Genomic DNA, 22,931 nt, shown 5'->3' on the forward strand with positions numbered 1-22,931 from the left:
GTTTTCCGAATGGCAGGCAGTGACTAGTGGGGTACTGCCGGGATCAGTGCTAGGACCTTAGTTATTCACAATATATATTAATGATTTAAATGAGGGAACTAAATATAATTTCTAAAATTTGCAGATGACACAAAGCTGGGTGGGATGGTGCGCTGTGAGGAGGGATGCAGAGATGCTTCAGTGTGATCTGGACAAGTTGAGGGAGGGGGCAAGTGCATGGCAATGTAGTATAATGTGGATAGATGTGAGGTTATCCACTTTGCTAGCAAAAACAGGAAGGCAGGTTATTATTTGAATGGCTATAAATTGAGAGAGGGGAATGTGCAACCAAACCTGGGTGTCCTTGTATTCCAGTTGCTGAAGGTAAGCATGGAGGTGCAGCAGGCAGTAAAGAAGACAAATGGCATGTTGGCCTTCATGGCAAGAGGATTCGAGTACAGCAGCAGGAATGTCTTGCTACAATTATTCAGGGCCTTGTGAGGCCACACCTGGAATATTGTGTGCAGTTTTGGTCTCCTTATCTGAGAAAGGATGTGTTCTTGCTATGACGTGGGGTGCAGCAAAGGTTGACTAGACTGATTCCTGAGATGGCGGGACTATCGTAAGAGGAGAAATTGAATCGGTTAGGATTATATTTGCTGAAGTTCATGAGAATGAGGGGAGATCTCATAGAAACTTATAAAATTCTAACAGGACTAAACAAACAGTGTTGATGCAGGAAGGGTGTTCTGGATGATGAGGGAGTCCAAAACTAGGGGTCAGAGTCTGAGGATACACGGTAAACATTTTAGGACAGAGATGAGAAGTTTCTTCAACCAGAGAGTGGTGAGTCTATGGAATTCACTGCCACTGAAAGCAGTTGAGGTCAAAACATTGCATGATTTCAAGAGGAGTTAGATATAGATCTTGGAGCCAAGAGGATCAAAGGATATGGGGGGGGGGGGGAATGGTTATTGAGTTGGCTGAGCAGCCATGATCATAATGATTGGTGGAGCAGGCACAAAGTGCCAAATGGCCTACTCCTATTTCCTATGTTTCTATGACAAGTCAGATCTTGTCAAATATTTGTCACTGCTTCTATACTGTCCTATTTTTACCTGTTTTCCCAGTTTACTTTAGCCAACGGTGTCTTCATACCCTTGCAATTGTTTTTTATTTTAGCCTTAGACCCACAACTAAACATGAAATTCAACATGTTATGATCATTGTTGCTTAGAGGTTCCTATACTAGGAGGCCATTAATTATTCCTGTACGTTACCAAGTCTGAGAATAGTTGGCTCCTGGTTTGCAGTAGAATATACTGCTCTATATATACTCTGTGAACTCACCTTCCAGGCTATCTTTGCCTATCTGAATCATCCAATCTATAAGAAGATTAAAATCACCCACGATTACTGCAATACATTTCTTGCACACCTATTTTTTTTTTTCTTTTTCATATACTCTACACTACACTGTAGCTACTGTATAACCTACTGGCCTATAAATTACTCCACAAATGATTTCTTTCCTCTGTTGTTTCTTATTTCTACCAAATTGATTCTACATCTTGATCTCCTGAACTAAGCCATCTTCAGAAGGAAACAAATATTGATGAGAGGATGACTCCCTGGACCGACGGAACACTAGGAAAAATATTAATGTTCAGCTTATTTCATACACCTGATAATGAACTTCCCCAGTGTGAATTTACAACAAACCTCACAGATAGAAACAGCAATATGGAAGTAAATCTGCTAAGGATCAAGGAAGCAGCAACCAGATGTCAGGAGACCACATTGTCTCAAAGCCTTTAAGTTTTTTTTCTATCTTAATACCTTTCTTTCGAACACTTTACGTAGGTCAACAAATCAGGCATATGAAATATATTACTCAGGTGCCTTCAATTTACATTTTCAGCTGCTCAGAATTTTCATACAGATCTAATATTGAATGGTTCACTCTGGAGATGGAACGGTTATGGTGATGAGACCTGTTGTTTATTAGCTTCTGGCATCAGGAAAATCTCTTGTTTTTTTTAAATAAAACTCTCTTCTTGTCATTGAAAAAGGAACTCTACTCTCGGAATAGTTGTGAAAAAAATTATTCAAAGCAACGCTTTATACTATAGCAACATTGGTTGGAGACAACTTGTAAGCAGACATTTTCTGTAGAATGTTGCCCAGCTGACATTGCCTGATTCTGTTACTCACATCATGAATAGAGAGCACACTGCTCACCATCCCTGATCATGATGGGAATCATAGAATCCCTACTGTGCTGAAAGAGACCAATTGGCTCATCGAGGCCACATTGACTACAATACCACCTAGGCCCTATCCCCACAACCCCACACAACCCCTGTGCTAATCTCCCGGAAACTAAGGGGCAATTTAGCATGGCCAATCAACCTAATCCGCACATCTTTGGAGTATGGGAGGAAAGCGGAGCACCCAGAGAAAACCCACACAGACATGGGGAGAATATGCAAACTCCACACAGTCACCCAAGGCCAGAATTGAACCCGGGTCCCCGGCGCTGTGAGGCAGCAGTGCTAACCATTGTGCCACCGTGTGGGTTGCTGGTTCAAGAGATGGTCAGATATGCAGTCACTTTCACAAGGTGACATGGGTGGCATGGTGGCACAGCGGCAACACTGCTGCTTCACAGCACCAGGGACCTGGGTTCAGTTCCGGCTTTGGGTGACTGTTTGTGTGGAGTTTGCACGTCCTCTCCGTGTCTGTGTGGGTTTCCTCTGGGTGCTCTGGTTTCCTCCCATAATCCAAAGATGAAGCAGGGAATTTCCTATACAAAATATTAACCACCCATTCTGCCTTCTTAACACAAGTTCTAAAACAAAATACAGAATGAAAGGTAATGCAAGCATCAATATTTCCCATGAGGACATATATGCGAGTATAGATGAAGATTAAAGGTAAAGTCACCACAGTCTTAAATCACCATAAGCTGCTCTCCCTTTTCACTCCAATAAGCTTTTAAACATGTTCATATGTTGAGAGGCAGTTCCTTTTATACTGGATCTTGCTGCACAGGTCACAGCTCAGTTCTGGTATTATGGTATTCTTACCAATAAGATCTCTTGGCCCAAGTATCGGCATCACATGCCATTACCTACATGACACAAGTAGACACTTCCTTGGTGTCAATTCCATAGCTGGACTTCTCTCTTTACATAGCTGCTTAGTCCTGTGCAACTCTCTAGAACTTCCTTTTTTCTTCTCTAAACTTACAAAACTGAGTTTTCTGGTTAAACACAATGGACTAGATAGTTGCAGCCCCCACGTCAGCTTCTCTTACACTTATTTTTTCATGAAAAAAACCCAGCACTCTCCTTATGGAACATAGTTCCACCCTCAACATTTTTCTCTATCGGAGCAGCGACTGCAAGGACCCTAAAGGAGCAATAGAGTCATGGAGGTTTACAGCGTGGAAACAGGCCCTTTGGCCCTACTTGTCTATGATGTGGAGATGCCGGCGTTGGACTGGGGTAAACACAGTAAGAGTTTTAACAACACCAGGTTAAAGTCCAACAGGTTTATGTGTCGATATGCGCGATCTTCTTGGAGATCCTCTCCATTTGGAACCGGTGGTTTGCAGTGTCGATGGTAGTCATGATGTGGAGATGCCGGCGTTGGACTGGGGTAAACACAGTAAGAGTTTTAACAACACCAGGTTAAAGTCCAACGTTGGACTTTAACCTGGTGTTGTTAAAACTCTTATCAACTTGTCCATGCCAGCCTTTTTTTTTAAACTCCTAAGCTAATCCCAATTGCCCGCACTTGGCCCATATCCCTCTATACTCATTTTACCCATGTAACTGTCTAAATGCTTTTTAAAAGACAACATTGTACCCGCCTCTACTACAATCTCTGGCAGCTTATTCCAGACACTCACCACCCTGTGTGTGAAACAATTGCCCCTCTGGATACTATTGTATCTCTCCCCTCTCACCTTAAACCTATGCCCTCTAGTTTTAGACTCCCCTACCTTTGGGAAAAGATATTGACTATCTAGCTGATCTGTGCCCCTCATTATTTTATAGACCTCTATAAGGTCACCCCTCAGCCTCCTACGCTCCAGACAAAAAAGTCCTAGTCTATCCAGCCTCTCCTTATAACCCAAACCATCAAGTCCCGGTAGCATCCTAGTAAATCTTTTCTGCACTCTTTCTAGTTTAATGATATCCTTTCTATGATAGGGTGACCAGAACTGCACACAGTATTCCAAGTGTGGCCTTACCAATGTCTTGTACAACTTCAACAAGACGTCCCAACTCCTGTATTCAATGTTCTGACCGAATGCCGAATGCCTTCTTCACCACTCTGTCCACCTGTGACTCCACTTTCAAGGAGCTATGAACCTGTACCCCCAGATCTCTTTGTTCTATAATTCTCCCCAACGCCCTACCATTAACTGAGTAAATCCTGCCCTGGTTCAATCTACCAAAATTCATCACCTCGCATTTGTCTAAATTAAACTCCATCTGCCATTCGTCAGCCCACTGGCCCAATTGATCAAGATCCCGCTGCAATTGGAGATACTTTCTTCACTGTCCACTATGCCACCAATCTTGGTGTCATCTGCAATGATGAGCTTCTGGCCTGCAATGAGTGGAGTGTATCCTGGTGCACTTTTGATCAATTCCCATGGGGTAACGATGAACTGAGTGACTTCCAGCCTGCTTTATTTAGAAATGTTTGTTATTTAATGCAACAAAATGCCAGAGCACAGAGTCTTCCTCCCAGCTCGCCTCCTCACCCATCAACCCCCGCATCCAGCCCCTCCATGTTAATCCACCCCACCTCTGCACCTGACAGCTTCCACACTCATTCCAGGGGCAACAGGCCTGACTGAAAATCCATTCTGGAGATTAAGTCAGTTGGCAGACAGGAAAATTAGCATAATTTCCATTGGGCAGCAGAGCGGGGGAACACACGCAATCTTACATTTTCAGCTCATTAATAATGCATCAGTGAGGAATTCAACAAACCTCGTGCTGAAGCAGGCTGGAAGTCACCCAGTCCATCGTTACCCCATGGGAATTGATCAAAAGGGCACCAGGACTCACCTTCACTCATTGCAGGCCAGAAGCTCAACATTGCCCCTTCAGGGTGCTTGCAGCCACTGCTCATACTGGAGAAGTTCGCAGGGGTGAGCAATCACATCCCGGTGATGCCCCCCTTCTCCTCTGGATGAGAGCCATTGCTAAAGCAGGCCTGCCTCATCGACACGTCAGTAAGCATGTGATGAATTGAAATGATCCATTAAATGAGTATGTCCTTTACAGGCTTCCCTCCGTCTCAATGCCAGCAGCCCTTCATCTGGCCTCCATTTAAACATGGCTTCCCCATCCATCCCATCCAGGCAAAGGGCATCCTGGAGGACCAAAGATGGGTGTTCCTCCTGTTCATACAAGAAGGCATGTGGATAAATTGCTCTTTGGCCAAAAGAATGGGAGCCACATACACAAAGCCTCACATGGACTCTTTCCTGCTTGTCTCCACTACCCTTGAGACTCTATAGGGAGACCATTGCCTTGGGAACAGAGAATGACTAACTGCATGATCCTTTATTAGCCATGACTGTTCACCCAGGAAGATAGAGTTTGGAATCGCAGGTTGGCTGCTCTCTATCAGCCATGCCCCTTGGAGGCACCCATCTCCTTCCCTCCTCTGGCTGTAGCAGATGGCAAATCACACAGAATGAAGAGCAGCTCCACACCTTCCTCTATGTAATGGAACCCTGAGTCAGGAACAAAGCTGCTGCAATGTGGCCCTCACTGACTGACTAAACTTAAAACTGCATGGTCATGGTCAGTTTGGAAGAATGGTATGCCTCACCTTTTAAACTTGTTCCACCACATTATACCCTCCTGCAGTCACCCATGACTTTCCCCATCACCATAGACCCATCCAATATCATCATTTCCTGTCTGTCACCTTTGAACCTCCCCCCATTATCCTGGACCCTATTACCATCTACCTCCACATGCTTTCCCTCCCCTCAGAGCCAGCACCCGTTACCATCCCATGCCCACCCTGACCCTGCCTCCTCCCGTTATCCATTATGGGCAGCACGGTGGCACAGTGGTTAGCACTTCTGCCTCACAGCACCAGGGACCCGGGTTCAATTCCCGGCTTGGGTCACTGTCTGTGCGGAGTTTGCATGTTCTCCCCGTGTCTGCGTGGGTTTCCTCCGGTTTCCTCCCACAGTCCAAAGATGTGCAGGTTAGGTTGATTGGCCATGCTAAATTGACCCTAGTGTCAGGGGGATTAGCAGGGTAAATAAGAGGGGTTATGGGAATAGGGGCTGGTGGAATTGTGGTCAGTGCAGACTCAATGGGCCAAATGGCCTCTTCCTGCACTGTAGGATTCTATGATTCTATGATCCAAGCCACCTGTCTTGTCCCAGTCCATGACCTCCCCTCCAATGAGACCTTCACCTACCAGACACTCAAACTGCACCTGCCCACCTTACTGCATCCCGCTCCCCCCTCTATCTGTGACTGTTCCCTCCTATCACCAATACCATGAGTTCTCCCCCTGATCCCCACATCATTGACTCCTCTAAGACATTCCCCACCCCAAACTCACATTTCTCGGACACCCTCGCCACCGGACATTGCCACCAGGCTCGCTGACACTCTCCCCACCCCCACTTCCCTCTAAGGCTGCCTCCCCATGTTCAGCTTTCGCACCAACCTTCCAACCACTCCCAACACCCACCCACCCCCACTCCCTCCCTCCAGGCTTTGGCTTCCTCCTTTGTCCAGTCTTGGTGCAGAATTTGTTAATGGCATGCGAGTGACGTTAGGTGAGGTCCCAAGAAGGAGAAAGCAATATTTATGCAAGTTGTGGAAGAGATGAGGCTTGCAAGGTGCATGCCAAATAGAGGCAATTATAAACTGAACATGATAAATTCTTGCTGGCGAGGAACTTAATTTGGAGGGTGAATAATTTTGATGAGATGGCCTTTTAATTAGCATGAGTTAGATGCTAATACATGCAAATGAGTTTTCCGACATTGCTTGTCAGGAAGCTCGACCCACCTTGGAAGTCAGAAGAACAAAATTCCAACAGTTTTTCCCACCATAACGAAACATGTTTTGCTTCCCAGAAATTTAATTCCCCCCCGCCGGCCATGATTTCCACTGCTGGTGGGAGTGGGAAGTTCCACCCAATCGTACAAAGCACTGTAGGTAGAATTTTCCTGTCCCACCTGCCATGGGAATTGTAGCGGGCAGGACACGGACCATGCAAAGGTCTGTTGATCTTGGGTGGGGCAAATACGGCCAGAAAATCCCACCCTGTAAATCTCCAGGACAAGATTGTTTCCATTCCAAGGTTTCAAAGGAAGGAAGTGAGAACATGCCTTCACTGGTCTTTTCCAGAAAGCGAGTGATGAAAGGTAGAGAGGGAGTCAATTTTTTTTTACACCCTTTTGAAATGTGTATCTCAGCAAAAATAGATTTATAAATGTACACCTACTAACCTAGCTACTGCAATTTCAGTCTGTTCCTAGTTATAGGAACACAAATGAATTCCCAGTTAATGCCCACCATCTGTATTAACTAATATACCGTCAACATCAAGTATAATTCTCTAACATTCTCCGGATTGGGGAAGTGTTCCTTTAGATTTGAAAATTGTGCATGTCACTCTGTTATTTTAAATTGGAGAGAGTGCAAAACGAGGAATGATAGGCCAGTTAGCCTAAAGCTGATTGTCAGGAAATTACTGGAGTCTGTAATTAAGGATAGAGTGACTGAACACCTTGAATATTTTAAACTGTCGAGAGAGCCAGCATGGCTTTTTAAAGGGAGATCATGAGCCTGACAAACCTAATAGAATTTTTGAACAGGTGACTAACGTATTGGGCAGGGTAATGTGATTTGATTTATTGTCACATATGTACAATGAAAAGCATTGTTTCTTGCGTACTATACAGACAAAGCACACTGTTCATAGAGAAGGAAAAGAGAGAGTGCAGAATGCAGTGTTACAGTCATAGCCAGGCTATAGAGAAAGATCAAATTAATGCGAGGTAAGTCCATTCAAAAGTCTGATGGCAGCAGGGAAGCAGATGTCCTTGAGTTGGTACATGTCCTCAGACTTTTGTGTCTTTTTGTATCTTTTGTATATGGATGTTATTTATGTCGATCTCCAGAAGGTATTTGACAAAGCTCCTCATAAGAGACTATTTGTTAGATTTGAAGCGACTGAAATTGAAGGCAAATTATTGACTTGGCAATGGCTAAGGCACAAAGTAGGGATATTGGGAAAATGCTCTAATGGCAGGATGAGATGAATGGTGTCTGAAAGGGTTAGTAATCACACAGGTTTTAAAATCACACAAGCTTCAAGCTGCTAGACTCAGTCACACAGGAAAATTATGAGAAAACCACAGGTCTTGATTAAAGCAGACCCAGATAAGAGTCAATTACCATAAAACTCCCAATTACAAAGAAGCCTTCAGTCAGACAATACACATATAAGACTTCCATTGAATCATGTGTAGCTGCAGCTTGTCAGTATCAGTTATAAAAGGAACAATGGACATGGGAGGACATGGAAGGTTGATATACCATTGGTCAGACAGATAGCTATCAAACATGTGTCCAGAGGGTGGATGATATTAAAGAAAGAAATACATGCTTGGTGATATTATAATTAGGTAGACATGCACAAGTTGTAATTGGACAACTATACCCTTATGTTATACATCATGTAATCCCAATTGTTAATTGTGTGTGGATATGGATAACTTAGACCTCTGATTGGTATATGCTAATTATTTGTAATCGAATTTGGAAGTATATCTGTTTGTCTAACTCTGCAACCAGTATTTTGGACTACACCACAAGCTGGCATGCTGGAGCTCTTGCTCTAGCTCATAAATAAAAGGCTGATTTTAAAACACCAAAATTCTTCACCTGGTCACTTGAAGGGAACAAAGTCTGTAAGCAGCTGACGACCAGCAGTTCCACAACAGAGTGTCGTAAGGATCTGTATTGGGGTCTCAATGTTCACCTTATTTATTCATAGCTTAGATGATGGGATAGAAAGCCACATCTGCACGTTTTCCAATGACACAAAGATGGGCAGGTCTGTAAGTGGTTTAGATGGGTAAAATTACAAACAGATGTTAGTAGATTAAATCAATGGACCAAACTATGACAAATGGAATTCAATGTAGATAAATGTAGAGCTCATCCACTTTGGACCTAAAAAGGGTAAAACAGGGTGCTTTCTGAATAGTGAAAAGCTAGAAATGGTGATGATCCATGAAAACTTGGGGATCAAAGTACATAACTCATTAAAATTGCATGAACATGTTCAGAAAATAATGAAAAAGGCAACAGATTGTTGGCATCGAGAAGACTGCAATAGAAGGAGGTAGAAGCTATGCTACAGCTTTACAAAGAGAATATAGAATAGTTTCATTGATCAGTTTAGTTCAGCTTGTTATGGTGTGGTGGCTGATATTTTTGCATTGTGGCCTGATGGATGCTGTGACGGTCAGTAAGTGAGAGAAGTTAAGCTGTGGTGAATGCAATTATTGATATCGTACTCAACTGAGTTTGTTCTGGACAGCCCAGATGGAAAGTGGTTGTTTACGTTGTCTCCTCTCTTCCGCCTCATGTTCCTCTCTCTGAGCTGCTTGCTGTATGATCAGTGACCAGGGCTGTCCCCACATGAAGGCAAGTGTCTGCAGCATTTCTTTTATTCATTTGTGGGACATGGGCATCACTGGCTGGCCAGCATTTATTGCCCATCCCTAGTTGCCCGAGGGCAGTTGAGTCAGCTACATTGCTGTGGCTCTGGAGTCACATGTAGGCCAGACCAGGTAAGGACGGCAGATTTCCTTCCCTAAAGGATATCAATGAACCAGGTGGGTTTTTCCGACAATCGACAAATTGTTTCATGGTCATCAGTAAATTGTTAATTCCAGATATTTTTTATTGAATTCAAATTTCACCATCTGCCGTGACGAGATTCGAACCCAAGTCCCCAGAACATTAACTGAGTTTCTGGGTTAATAATCTAGCAATAATACCACCAGGCCATCACCTCCTTTGCATTCAGCAGACCTTCAAAAATGTTGATATCCAAGTACTGCAGGACTCGCCCAGAGTGATCCAGGTGGTAGAAACATTGTTTCAGCACATCAATAATCCAGTTTCAGCTCACCAATAACCCTTTCTAACATAATTGTGTAACAACATGGCGTTTCATTGTTCTCATTACATGCTGTACATATATGCATTAGGGTCATCAGTCATTTGGTCAGCAAAATGCTCTTGTTACCCAGTTACCACCCTTCGGTTTGTCATGGTGCTTCAAATGCAATTAGCTCAGCCGACTGCCTAGAATGAGGGCATCATAACTGTGCCAAGATACCAGTCATTGATCTGTATGACTCTCGGTCTCTGCTTACACACTATCTGGACAGTGAGGCACTGAACTGGGTGCTTTGGTTTCCTTCCACAGTCCAAAGATGTGCAGGTTAGGTGGATTGACCATGCTAAATTGCCCCTTAGTGTCAGGGGGACGAGCTAGGCTAAATGCGTGGGGTAATGGGGATAGGGCTTGGGTGGGATGGTGGTCAGTGCAGACTCGATAGGCCAAATGGCCTCTTTCTGCGCTATAGAGATTCTATGATTCTATGAAATCCCTTCAGTAGAGTGAAGTGTTAACATCAGAAGGGCACACGATACTAATGTAGTAATGATGTCAGATCATATGACTGAGAAGTAAGAGTGATCAGAAAGGAGGAGAAATTCCAACCTTGTGTCGGAGGTTCAAATGTGTCAATACTTGCTGTAAGTAAAGAGTAATGATTTTTAGAGACTACAGAGTTGAGCAGCCAACTTTGGGAGAATAGACCATTCCCAAAACACTTGTCAATACCCCAACTACACAACAAAACATGGTGGCAGCGGGTAAAAGAACCAGTGAACCTTTAAACAGAAGATGCAGGGCTGGCAAGAAAAGAGATCCTGGAAGGAAGGACAAAAGAAAAAAATTAAGACTAGAACATGGGAGGGAGCAAACTGAGACACAGAGGAGGAGACCAGACAGCACTGAGCACAGACCCAACACAGAAAGCAGAACCCAAAGCAAAAGTGCCATTCTGGAACAATTAAAGCTGCTCCCAACTGAATAATAATTGCTGCGGGGCTTTAGGTGGGCAGGCTGACGACTGGCTTGTCAGTTGAGGAGCTGGGTGGAGAATACAGTGCCCCATAAAATCTAGCCCTTAACTGTTTTATCTCCACAAATGTCTGACTTGTCGAGTATTTTCAGCATTTTTCTGTTTTTATTCCCAGTATTCACAGTAATTTTCCTCAGCAACGTCAGGTTTCAATTTCCAATATCTACAACTTTCCAAACTATAAAAGGAAGCATTGGAGCTGCAGAATCATTCACACTTGTAACCAAAGCATCATTAAGAATAAACTAAAATGTAACAGTAATATAGTTCATTTCAAAGTACTTCATAAAGCATTCTTTGGAACAAATGATATTAAATTGCCTGTGGAAGACAATCAAAAAGGCAGAACACAATGATGTATAAAGATATGTTTCGCTATTAATAATACACCCAAAGTTATATTTACCGACACAGAGTTATATCTATTGCATTTTTAACACGATCCATTTCACAGCAGCAAAATGCACTAATAATGAAATATAAATTAAAACAAAATCTGTACACCAGTTGGGCGGCAGCTAAGAGGTTTAAAGATGGTCAGGTAAGCAATGTTATTCAGGGTATATCTATGATCATTTTAAGCACTGTTTTTCCCTTCCTTCTGCTGATTTCCTCCAGTAACAGCAGTGTGCCAGTGAGATGAATGCAAAAACGGCAACCATCAGGGTTTAGTTTTAATCAATCGGGTCAAATCAGTCCAATCGCCATAAGTGAGCACCCAAACACGCCAGGTAACATTTGCCGAGCTGCGGCGCTGCTTAAAGTTAGAATGTCCCCTCACATCGACACCCTCACAACTTTGAAAGAACATGACAGAATGAACTTAAACATCCGCCTGATCAATACAAGGATTGCGCCGAATTGTAGGTGTGTTGTGTGTGTCATTAATCGTCAATTCATTCCATTAGCAGGAGAAGTTTAAGGATCCCTGCTATTTGTGAAAAGAAAGAACACAAAAAACTGCCAACAGGGAACTTTGATCAATGCCAGAGGGAGCAGAGCTTGGATCTATAACAAAGTCAGCATACGGGGCTGTCCCAATCATCATTAATAACATTTCCTAAAACTTTCCACCAGCATATTACTGCGATGAAGCGGAATTGAACAGGGACAGGAGACAGACAGCGGTACAGTGAGGCAGCAAGCAGAGCGCTGAGTGGGATGGTTGGACACACACAGGGGAAGTGTGTGAATGTGGAGAGAATGGAGATGCGGTGGGGAAAGCAGGGAGAGTGAAGCGGCTGGGATGGGAGAGGAGTGTGGAAGTGAGTGAGTGTGAGTGTGCCGTTCTGCTTCTCTTTACCGTTGGAAAGACAAGTTTCCGGATGCTCTCCCCCAGACAGTCCAGGTTAACCCGCCTGCGAGCAGCCTTCCTGCTGCTGCCACTGCCGCCGGCTCCGGAGACCGAGCTCTTCCCATTCAGCACCCGGGAGAAGGGACACCCGCCCTCCTCGGGACTCTCCGGGTAATCCGAGCCGGCGGAGCTGAAGGATTCGGATGAGATCTTCCTGCCGGACATTGTTGACTCAGTGCTGGCACATTTAGTGCGAGCTGGCGCCGCAGCCCCAAGTGCTGGTGTGTCCCTCAGCCCAGCGCATCCCCGAGCTTTATAACCGCGACCGCCGCAGGAAATTAGTCATCGGCAACGCTCCTTCCCTTCACTTCAGCGCTCACCCCTCTCCAATCCCAACAACCCTCCCTCTGCTTCTCCCCCCACAACAAACTGTTTCCAAAACCTCAAGCTCCTTGCGATCACGTGCTTCCAGACGTCTTTCATGTCGCCCGAAATTGTCCTTAAAGCGGTCTGTGTGAAATATTTCCATACACACATTCCCCCCTGACAGGGACTCCCCACCACCACCTCCCCCTTCCACAGCCCTGCTTTCCCCCAACACACACAAAACCACTAATGACAACTCCACTGTAAAAGCAGCACCTCTTCATACAGAGCAGGAATTATGTTTCACAGTAAGTTTGAGGAAACAGGCAATTTAGTTTCACAGCCTGATCACTTTAAGAGCAGCGCGCATATAACTATGAACGAGAGGGGGCACTAGATATAAAATCTCACACAGGCAGAGCAAAAGATACAATGGCAACTCATTCGATTTGATTTTTTATTGTAACATGTATACAGTGAAAAGTGTTGTTTCATGCGTGCTATTCAGACAAAGCATGTCGTACATAGAGAAGGAAAGGAGAGAGTGCAGAATGTAGTGTTACAGTCATAGCTAGAGTGTAGGGAGAGATCAACTTAATGCGAGGTAGGTCCATTCAAAAGTCTGACGGCAGCAGGGAAGAAGCTGTTATTGAGTCAATGGGTACATGATCTCAGACTTTTGTATATTTTTCCCCGACTGAAGAAGGAGCAACGGAGAATCTCTGGGGTGTGTGGGGTCCTTGATTATGCTGGCTGCTTTTCCGAGGCAGGGGGAAGTGTAGACAGATGGGATGGGATGGGAGGCTGGTTTGAGTGATGCACTGGGCTTCATTCACTACCCTTTGTAGTTTCTTGCGGTCTTGGACAGAGCAGGAGCCACACCAAGCTGTGATACAACCAGAAAGAATGCTTTCTATGGTGCACCTGTAGAGGTAGGTGAGAGTCATAGCTAACATGCCAGATTTCCTTATTCTCCTGAGAAAGTAGAGGTGTTGGTGGGCTTTCCTAACTATAGTGTCAGCATGGGGGGACCAGGACAGATTGTTGATGATCTGGACACCTAAAAACTTGAAGCTCTCGACCATTCGACATAGTCCCAATTGATGTAGACAGGACATGCCCTCCACTACGCTTCCTGAAATCAATGACTATCTCCTTTGTTTTGTTGACATTGAGGGAGAGGTTATTGTTGCCGCACCAGTTCACCAGATTCTCTATCTCATTCCTGTTCTGTGTCTCATCATCATTTGAGATCCGACCCACTAGGGTGGTGTCATCAGCAAACTTGAAAATCGGAGGGGAATTTGGCCACACAGTCATAGGTGTATAGGGAGTTTAGTAAGGGGCTAAGGACACAGCCTTGTGGGGCACCGGTGTTGAGGATGATTGTGGAGGACATATTGTTGCCAATCCTTACTGACTGTGGTCTGTGGGTTAGGAAGTCTAGGGTCCAGTTGCAGAGGAAGGAGCCGAGCCCCAGGCCACGAAGTTTGGAGATGAGTCTCGTAGGAAAAATGGTGTCGAAGGCTGAGCTGTAGTCTATGAATAGGAGTCTGACATAGGTGTCTTTTTATCTAGGTGTTCCAGGGTTGAGTGTAGGGCCAGGGAGATGGTGTCTGAAAGAAAGAGCAGGGAGGTCCTGCGAGAGCAATTCAGGGAGTTGGGTAGTAGGCTAAAAATCAGGGCCTCTAGGGTAGCGATCTCTGGACTACTCCCAGTGCCACGTGCTAGTGAGGTTAGGAACAGGGAGATTGTACAGCTGAACGCGTGGCTAAATGGTCTAGTTGGTCACATGAGCGGCGCAGGCTTGGAGGGCCGAAGGGCCTGTTCCTGTGCTGTATTGTTCTTTGTTCTGCTGTGGACCTATTTGCTACCATAAGCGAACTGTAGTGGATCCAGACAATAAGGGAGGCAGGAATTGATTTGTGTCATGACTAACCTTTTAAAGCACTTCATAATGATGGATGTCAGAACCAACGGACGATAGTCATTGAGGCAAGCTGTTTTGTTTTTCTTTGGTACCAAAGAACAAAGAACAATACAGCACAGGAACAGGCCCTTTGGCCCTCCAAGCCCGCGCCGCTCCCCGGTCCAGGATTGAATCCTGAATCCAGGATCCCCGCCCAATTTTCCAGCCTATCTACATACCAATATCCTATCCACCGAGCTGTCCCCCACAGCTACGATGCTTTGTTCATTACAACCTATTAACTCACCCCCACCCCCTCCCTTTTAGACCATGTGATCTCCAGGGAGAGGCGAAAACCCAGAGTGAAAAACCCCAGGGCCAATATGGGGAAAAAAAAATCTGGGAAATTCCTCTCCGACCCCCTGAGGCGATCGAAACGATGATGGTCATCTTCTTGAAGCAAGTAGGTACCTCAGATTGGTGTAAAGAGAGGCTGAAGATGTCTGCGAATAGCCCCGCCAGCTGGTCCTCACAGGACCTGAGTGCTCATCTGGGTACCCCATCTGGGCCAATTGCTTTCTGTGGTTGACTTTTGAGAAGGCTGCCCTGATGTCAGCAATGGTGACCTCGGATACAGGTTCATCCGAGGCTTCCAGGATGGAGGGTGCGCTCTTGCTGCTCAAAACAGGCAAAGAATGTGTTGAGCTCATCGGGGAGGCGTGCTTTGAAGCCAGCGATTAAACCTGCCTTCATCTTGTAGCCTCTTATGTCTTGCCATAGTCGGTGGGAGTCCATGTGGCTTGCCTCAGATTCATAAGTCCAGATAGCAGGTAGATTAATAAGCGATGGTAGCAATAAATCATTGCAAATCCCTTTAAAAACTGACCTTTTTTATCTTGGTGAGATGTTATTTGTTGAAGTGGACACAGACTGTTAAAGAGACCTCATATCAATGAGTTTAAGACGTATTTCTGGCGTGTAGTCACTTCTGCTGTAGTGTAGCTCCGAGGGAAATTTTAAACTCTCTGTTAATCGGACTTACTAACACTAAATGAGTTATGTCTCACTTGTCTCATTCCTCGCTTGGAGCAATGCTGATTTTATGAGTTTCTTTCCCCCTAATGTAAATTATTCTAAGCAGAATGATCACATTGTTGAGCCTGAAACATTTATTAAAATTCAAATACAGAGAAAACAGAATAAGATAAACAGGGAGAAGGATTAGTTTTTAAAAATCTTCCTTAAACAGGGAGAGAGAAAGCCGTGCTGGTTCCAGTTTTGGTAAAGAAGACAGGCCAAGTGGAATGCCACAGTGGGATAATACCTTGGGGGTAATTGTGATCATAATCAAATTAGATTTGAAGTAGTTATTGAATGTGATAAAAAGTGAAAATACCCAATTGGAAGAAAACCAATTTTAGTGACTTGAGAAAAGGTGGACTTGTGAGCAAAGGTGGACAAGAACAAAGTGTGACCAGGTAAACAGTAAATGAGCAAGGTGGAGATACTTTGGGTACAAACCAAGTATATATCCATAGAAGGAAGTATGCAGCCCCCGGATGACAAAGGAAACAGGTCAATTGACAGAATGGAATGTGTCCTCAAAGGAAGGCATCTTAAGTTGCCAAGGGAAGCTAAGGTAGAGATAGAAGAAGCTCTGATGACAATCTTTCAATCCTCTATTTATGATAACGTGTGCCAGAGGACTGGAGGATTGCAAATGTGACACCTTTTTTCAAAACAGGGGAATAGAATAGAATCCATAGAATAGAATCCCTACAGTGCAGAAGTAGGCCATTCAGCCCATCGAGTCTGCACTGACCACAATCCCACCCAACCTCAATCCTCATAGCCTTACATATTTACCCTGCTCATCCCCCTGACAATAAGGGGCAATTTATCATGGCCAGTCAACCTAACCCGCACATCTTTGGACTGAAAGAGAGAGATAACCCTGGTATTGACACATCAGTGACAGCAAAACTACTGGACACCATTGTCAAGGACAAGATTAATTCTCGCTTGTAGAAGCATGGGTTAATAAAGAACATTCAGCACAGATTTGTTAAAGATAATTTGTATCTGACTAACCTGATTGAATTATTTAAAGCAACAGGGAAGGTTGATGAAATGTATGGATCTATGGACTTTGAAAAGGCATTTGATAAAAGTACCATGTTACAGATGTATTTGTAAGATAGAAGCACAAAGCCTTAAAGGGGTGGTGGTAGCTTGTGTGCCCAATTGGCTAAGGGATAGGAGGCAGAGGTTAATGGTGAACTGCTGTTTTTCTGACTATAGAGATGTAGTCCTTTGAGAGCCAGTATTAGGCCCATTACATTTCTGGTTCTATATAATGTGGATTTGGTATTTGGGAATATAGTTTTCAAGTTTGGAAATCATACAAAAGTTGGCAATATAGTAAATAGTGAGAAGGATAGGATTAAACTTGAGAAGTATAGACAAACTATTGAAGAGGACAGATACATGGCGGATGCAATTTAATATGTGTGAAATGATGCACTTTGGAAGAGACAACATGGAGCAGCAATGTAATCTGAATTGTACTATTTCGAGGGCAGTGCAGGAGCAGAGGAACCTGGAATGCATATCAATGGATCCTTAAAGGTGATGGGAAAAGTTTTTAAGCCAGTTATGAAAATGTTTGGGATACTTAATTTTGTGAACGCAAAAACATGGAAGTCATTCTAAAGCTTTACAAATCACTGGTTGAGTTTCAGCTGGAGTATGTGGATAATACTGGACATCACACTTTAAGATGAGTGTTAAGGCCCTCTAGAGGGTACAGTGAAGGTTTGCTCAGACTATACAAGCTATAAGAGGATGCAGTTGTTCTCCTTAGATCAGAGAAAGTTAATGGGAGATTTTAAAATGGTGCTCAAAATTGAAGGGTTGTAATAGAGCAAGAAGGGAGTAACGATTTTCTCTAGCAAGTGGATTGGTCACCAAATGGCATAGGTTTAAAATAATTGGCAAAAGAACTAGAGGTGCATTGCAGTTAAATTCCATCGCACAAAATATTGTTGAGATCAAAAACGCACCACCTCTAAGTGTGGTTGAATCAGATTTCAGATAAACACATATTTGAAGAGGACTGATTTGCAGAGTTATGGGGAACAAGCCAGGTGTGAGACTAAATAACACAGCACTAGCAAAAAGCTAGTGGGGGAGAGGGGAGGTGGGTAGAATGGCAGATCGGTGAGGGGTAGTTGGGTAGCTGGCAGGTCAGTGAGGGGTTAGGTGGCAGGTGGGTGGGGGGTACGTGGGTAGTATGGCAGGTTGGTGAGGGGTAGTTGGGTAGGTAACAGGTCTGTGAGCGGTTGATCAGGTGTGAGGGTAGTTGGGTGATTGGAGGGTGTAGTTGGGTCAGGTTAGGGGTACATAAGGAATCAGTAGCCAGGTCAAGGCGGTAGCCTGGTGGTTAGAGAGTAGTTGGGTGTGGTTGGATTGCGGGGAGGGGCGCAGGGTGTCGGGTTGGGTCTGGTCAGTGGGTAGTCGGATGGGTGGGTCTGGTTGGGGGATACTTGCGGTTGGGTCAGGGGGGCAGCCAGTGTGAGTGATTGAGGAGTCAGTTCATTAGTTACCCAAGAGTTCAGCTAGATATTAATGTTAACATTTCCTGGGGGACTGCCTAGGTAAGTAGCACACAGCTCGCCGAAATCTCCTACTCAGAATCGGACGCATTTGCGGAGGGTCCCAGGGAACAAAGGGATTTCCCATCAAAAGTCAAAACTTTCTGGAATATTTCCACGTAGTTCAGCGCATCAAGACTTCCACAGGTTCCCAATTCGCATCTTCAGCAGTAAGTCCTATCTCCCGATCATCTGGAGGCCACTGGGCTATTAACTCTGTCAACATCGAAACCATAGGTTAATGTGTTTTTACAAACCTCACTGCAGTTCTTTGGAGAGTTGAAATTTAAGATTTACTTTTAAAATGTTAGCTACGAGACATGAACTATAGATTCTAACATAACACATATATGATGTGTTGTGATTATTAACTTGAACAAAGATGTACCCATGGGTTTACTAAGACAGGACTCAGCACAGCCCAAACGATCAAGAAGCTACAGACAGAGAGATTTCTGTGTTACTACGTTTATATGAAAGAAGCCAATAACAATATTTATCTACTTCCTGTACGTATAGTAATGTACGTCACTGTATTTTCATTGAATGAGTTGTGGAGTAGTCAGTGCCAATATACTCTGCCGGTATTGTTTTATATCAGCGAATAATAGTGACTCAGTGGCTGTTATCCATGAAGTGTGATGTTACAGACACAGGGACAAATTGAGGGTCCTATTGTCCACCAGGATAATCTTGGTTATCTCATACCTAGGCATTTAGCAAACTAAGATGGAATTCATGACATATGTTCCCAAAAAAGAGTCACATTGGTAAAACAAACAGAACACGCTGGAAGATCTCAACATGTCTGACAGCATCTATGGAGAGAGAATAGAGCTAACGTTTCGAGCCTGAATGACTCTTCAGCAGAGTTAAAGACAACTGGAAATAGGATGAGATTTCACAATTGACACAAGAGTTACATCAGACTGGAAACAATAACTATGTTTCTCTCCCACAGATGGGCGAAAGGGTGGCACAGTGGTTAGCTCAACTGCCTCACAGCACCAGGGACCCAGGTTCAATTCCGGCCAAGGGTGACTGTGTGGAGTTTGCCCCCAAACTTGCACAGGTTAGGTGGATTGGCCATGCTAAATTGCCCCTTTATGTCCAAAGATGAGTTGGTTTGGGGATTAGTGGGGTAAATTTGCAGGGTTACAGGGATAGGGTGGGGGGTGGATCTGAGTAAGATGCTCTGTTGGAAAGTCAGTGCAGACTCAATGGGTTGAATGGCCTCCTTCTGCAGTATCAGGATTCTATAATTCTATACTATCAGGTCTGCTGAATGTTCCCAGCATTTTCTCGTTTTGGCTGTGATTCTCCATTAAAATAACTAAGTGCCGCCACTTAGGGAGGATCCACCCTCTCAGGCCCCCCTTCAGACCCAATCTGTCAGGCCCCAACCTGGCATTGCCCCTGCCATCCTAACACTACCATCCTGGCACTGATTTCAGACCCTTAAGGTGACCAGACCCTGATATTGTAGTGTCAGTACCAGGGTGTCAGTGCCAGGGTGACGGAGGACATTGCCAGAGTGGCATGGGAAGCCTCTTCAATGTCTGAAAAGCTACCCCAGTTCAGGCATGCTATTCCAGCATGAGAGGTTGAAGAAGACCCACTGTGAAAAGAAAATCAGCTAAGGTCTTCAGAACAAAGAACAAGCCTGTTTTTAAAAACTGCGGTTAGAACCACAGCTGCTGACAGGAATATGCGCTTGAGGTCAAACCAAAAGCCTGTTTTTAAAAAAAATCAGGTTAGAAAAGAGGAAGCACTTCAGATTTAATTAACTGTGAAAGAAAACAAAAACAAACCTACTGCCTGCTGTGAAACAGCCTGGACCTATCAATCAGGACGCTACTTAAAGATACTGGAGCATGAAATTGAATGTAAACAAAGCATTTTTTGGCTTCTCAGCATGGCCAGAGACTTGGGAAGAAACTACAGTTACAAAAATGGGGCCATACTCAACAGATGTGGTGAAAAGAGGAAGTAGGTTAGGGTTAATGAGGTATGATTGTATCAACAATTGATTTTGATTTTTGATTTGATTTGATTTATTATATGTATTAACATACAGTGAAAAGTATTGTTTCTTGCAGGCTCTACAGACAAAACATACTGTTCACAGAGAAGAAAGCAAGAGAGTGCAGAATGTAGTGTTAAGCATTGTTAGAGAGTTTAAAAGAGTTAGAATGAAGTTTTAGTAGCATAAAACGACAGTAAAAGATTTAGAAGGTATGCTGGGCACAGCTTGTAAGAAGTCGTCTCGCTCTGGCGCCATCTGATCTTCCTTCTGCCAATCAGAGTACTTCAAAGAAATTTGGTCATGCCTAGGTCTTCTAAGAAAAAACAAGCAAATCCCCCTAGTGAAACTGACATCTCTTGTCATCAAAGTACTTCAGAAGGGTCTGGTCACACCCCAGGCTTCTGCAATCACTCCTGTAGAATGGAGTGCTGCTGTAATTTTAATGGCTTCCAGATGTTCAAGGGGCATGGATATTAATGTGACCAGGCCACTTCAAAGGTTTTACACAACACAGACAAGGTTTTTAAGAGAAAGTTACCTGAAATCTCAATGCTGACAGTGATCTCCATGTTTCCCAGAACAAGAAGGGGAAGTCCAGCCATGAGACACCCATGCCAGGGGAGAGTCTAGACGTCAACCCCTTCCCCCACAGCCCAAGTCTACACAACCCCCAGGTCCTTTGGGGGACACTCCCTCTGCAGCCTGGCAGCAGCAGAGGGGCACATTGGAGTCCAAGGTACCAGATCCAGACTTGTCAGGACCTGGACTGTTTGGCACCTGAGGGACCTCTGGCAGGGGGTTGGGAGCATAACAGGAGGGGGTTGAATCAGGCCTCCAGTCTGCAAACTACCTTCAAGTTTATGTTAAACAGCTGACATCAGCTTTTTCCCACTCTGGCTGTGAACCTGATTTTTGTGGGCGCAGCAGGCTTGGAGACTGGGAATGGAATTGACATCCAGCAGGAATCTGATTTGACCTTCTCGTCCAATTCAACGAGCCATTGCGAGTCCCAACTGGAGCTAGTGGCTCCAGCAGCCATAGTATTTTGCTTTTCTTTCATTACATATACACGGTGCTCAATGTACCCAATAATAATAATTAACATAATGGGGATGATTTTCCGACTGTGCCACGCCTGGTGCAAATCATGACCAATCCCAGAAAAGTTTGTGGACCTAAAAATTGGCTTTGTGCCCAGTGCCAAACAGTTTGCAATTGTCCTGTTCCCTTTCTGATAGCACAAACTGGATCGTGCCCATAAAAGGAGTGAGGCCGATTTGCATATTTAAAGTAGCATTTAAATATGCAGAGCCCGTTCCACACCGGATTGTCCCAGCTCCCAGGACGTTCTGTCCTTCAGGCAGACAACGAGCAGAGACCAGGCGCGATGGCCACACCAAGTGGCTCGGAGCCCATTAAAGCCTCTGGATGGTCGGGGACATGGTTGGACAGTGTCCAATTGGTCCAATCGGCACACTGACATTGCCCTCAGGGCACCATTGCAGTGTCACTGAGCACCTTGGCAGTGCCATTTGGAGACTGTCAGTGTGTCAGCAGGTCAAGGCCAAGGGATGGGGTCTGAGTGGGGATGGGGCCTGATTTGGGGCAGCGCCTGAGTGGGGGCAATGATGGAGGGCTGTGCAGGGGCGGGGGGGGGGGGGGTTCGTGCAGGGGTGGAGCATGAAGGGGGAACATGTCGGGGGTTATGAAGGAAGGACAAGCTGGGGGTCATGAAGGAGGACCCATTGGGAGAGCTCCAATGCCAGTAATCTATGTTGGGAAGGGGATGGGGAAACATGCCACCAGGGAGGTGCGGAGCGGGGGTCTCGATGTCCATAGGGGGAAGGAGATGTCTCCTAGTGCGCTGTGAGATTTGGGAGCCCTTCCAAAACGGCACCCGAGTGCTTTGCAGTCGGGCTCACTAGCGTGTTTACGCCCTATACCTCTCCCACCCAGAACAGGTGCACAATTCACCGCTCTCCTAAAAAATGACTGAGTGTGGGGCGATTGCAAACCGGTCCGTGCCTGACAGAAAGGTACTGATCACTCCAGTGTTCTCGCCGTTATGACGTTTAGCTATTTTGGGGGAAATTTCGGCCCGATATTTTCCTGCATTATTGGAGAGTTTTTGGAACTCGTGTCAGAATGAATAATGTTCTAAGATTTCAATGAAAACTAAAAATCTTTCTCGTCCTATACGAATTTGCCATTTACAGCTATTCTCTACCACATTGAGAGAGAAAGCATTAACATAAAATTGTCGAAATGGCTTTTCAATGCTTACTTAAATTTTCTTCTGACTGAGCTGTAACACAAAATACGCACCTTTCTTTTCAAAAATACGCTAGTTCTGAAAGACCAAATATAAAGCCTGCATGGACCTTACTACATCCAACAGGAATGAATGTACCTTGTCCAATGCACTGAGTTTGAAAAAGCACATGTGGGATGATGGTGATTGGAAATGG

At 44.7% G+C, this 22,931-nt stretch overlaps 1 protein-coding gene across 1 annotated transcript in view; it reads right to left on the minus strand.

Annotated features, from left to right (window-relative positions):
- gucy1a2 (guanylate cyclase 1, soluble, alpha 2) overlaps positions 1–12,744 on the minus strand; it is a 197,293-nt gene extending 184,549 nt beyond the window's left edge. The window contains exon 1 of the mRNA XM_078222830.1: positions 12,519–12,744. Coding sequence (XP_078078956.1) covers positions 12,519–12,734 — 216 coding nt within the window. The 5' untranslated portion in view covers positions 12,735–12,744. The remainder of the gene's footprint in view (positions 1–12,518) is intronic.
- Positions 12,745–22,931: the final 10,187 nt, after the last annotated feature.

The sequence above is a fragment of the Mustelus asterias genome, chromosome 10, assembly GCF_964213995.1.
Source record: "Mustelus asterias chromosome 10, sMusAst1.hap1.1, whole genome shotgun sequence".
Lineage (NCBI taxonomy): Eukaryota > Metazoa > Chordata > Chondrichthyes > Carcharhiniformes > Triakidae > Mustelus > Mustelus asterias.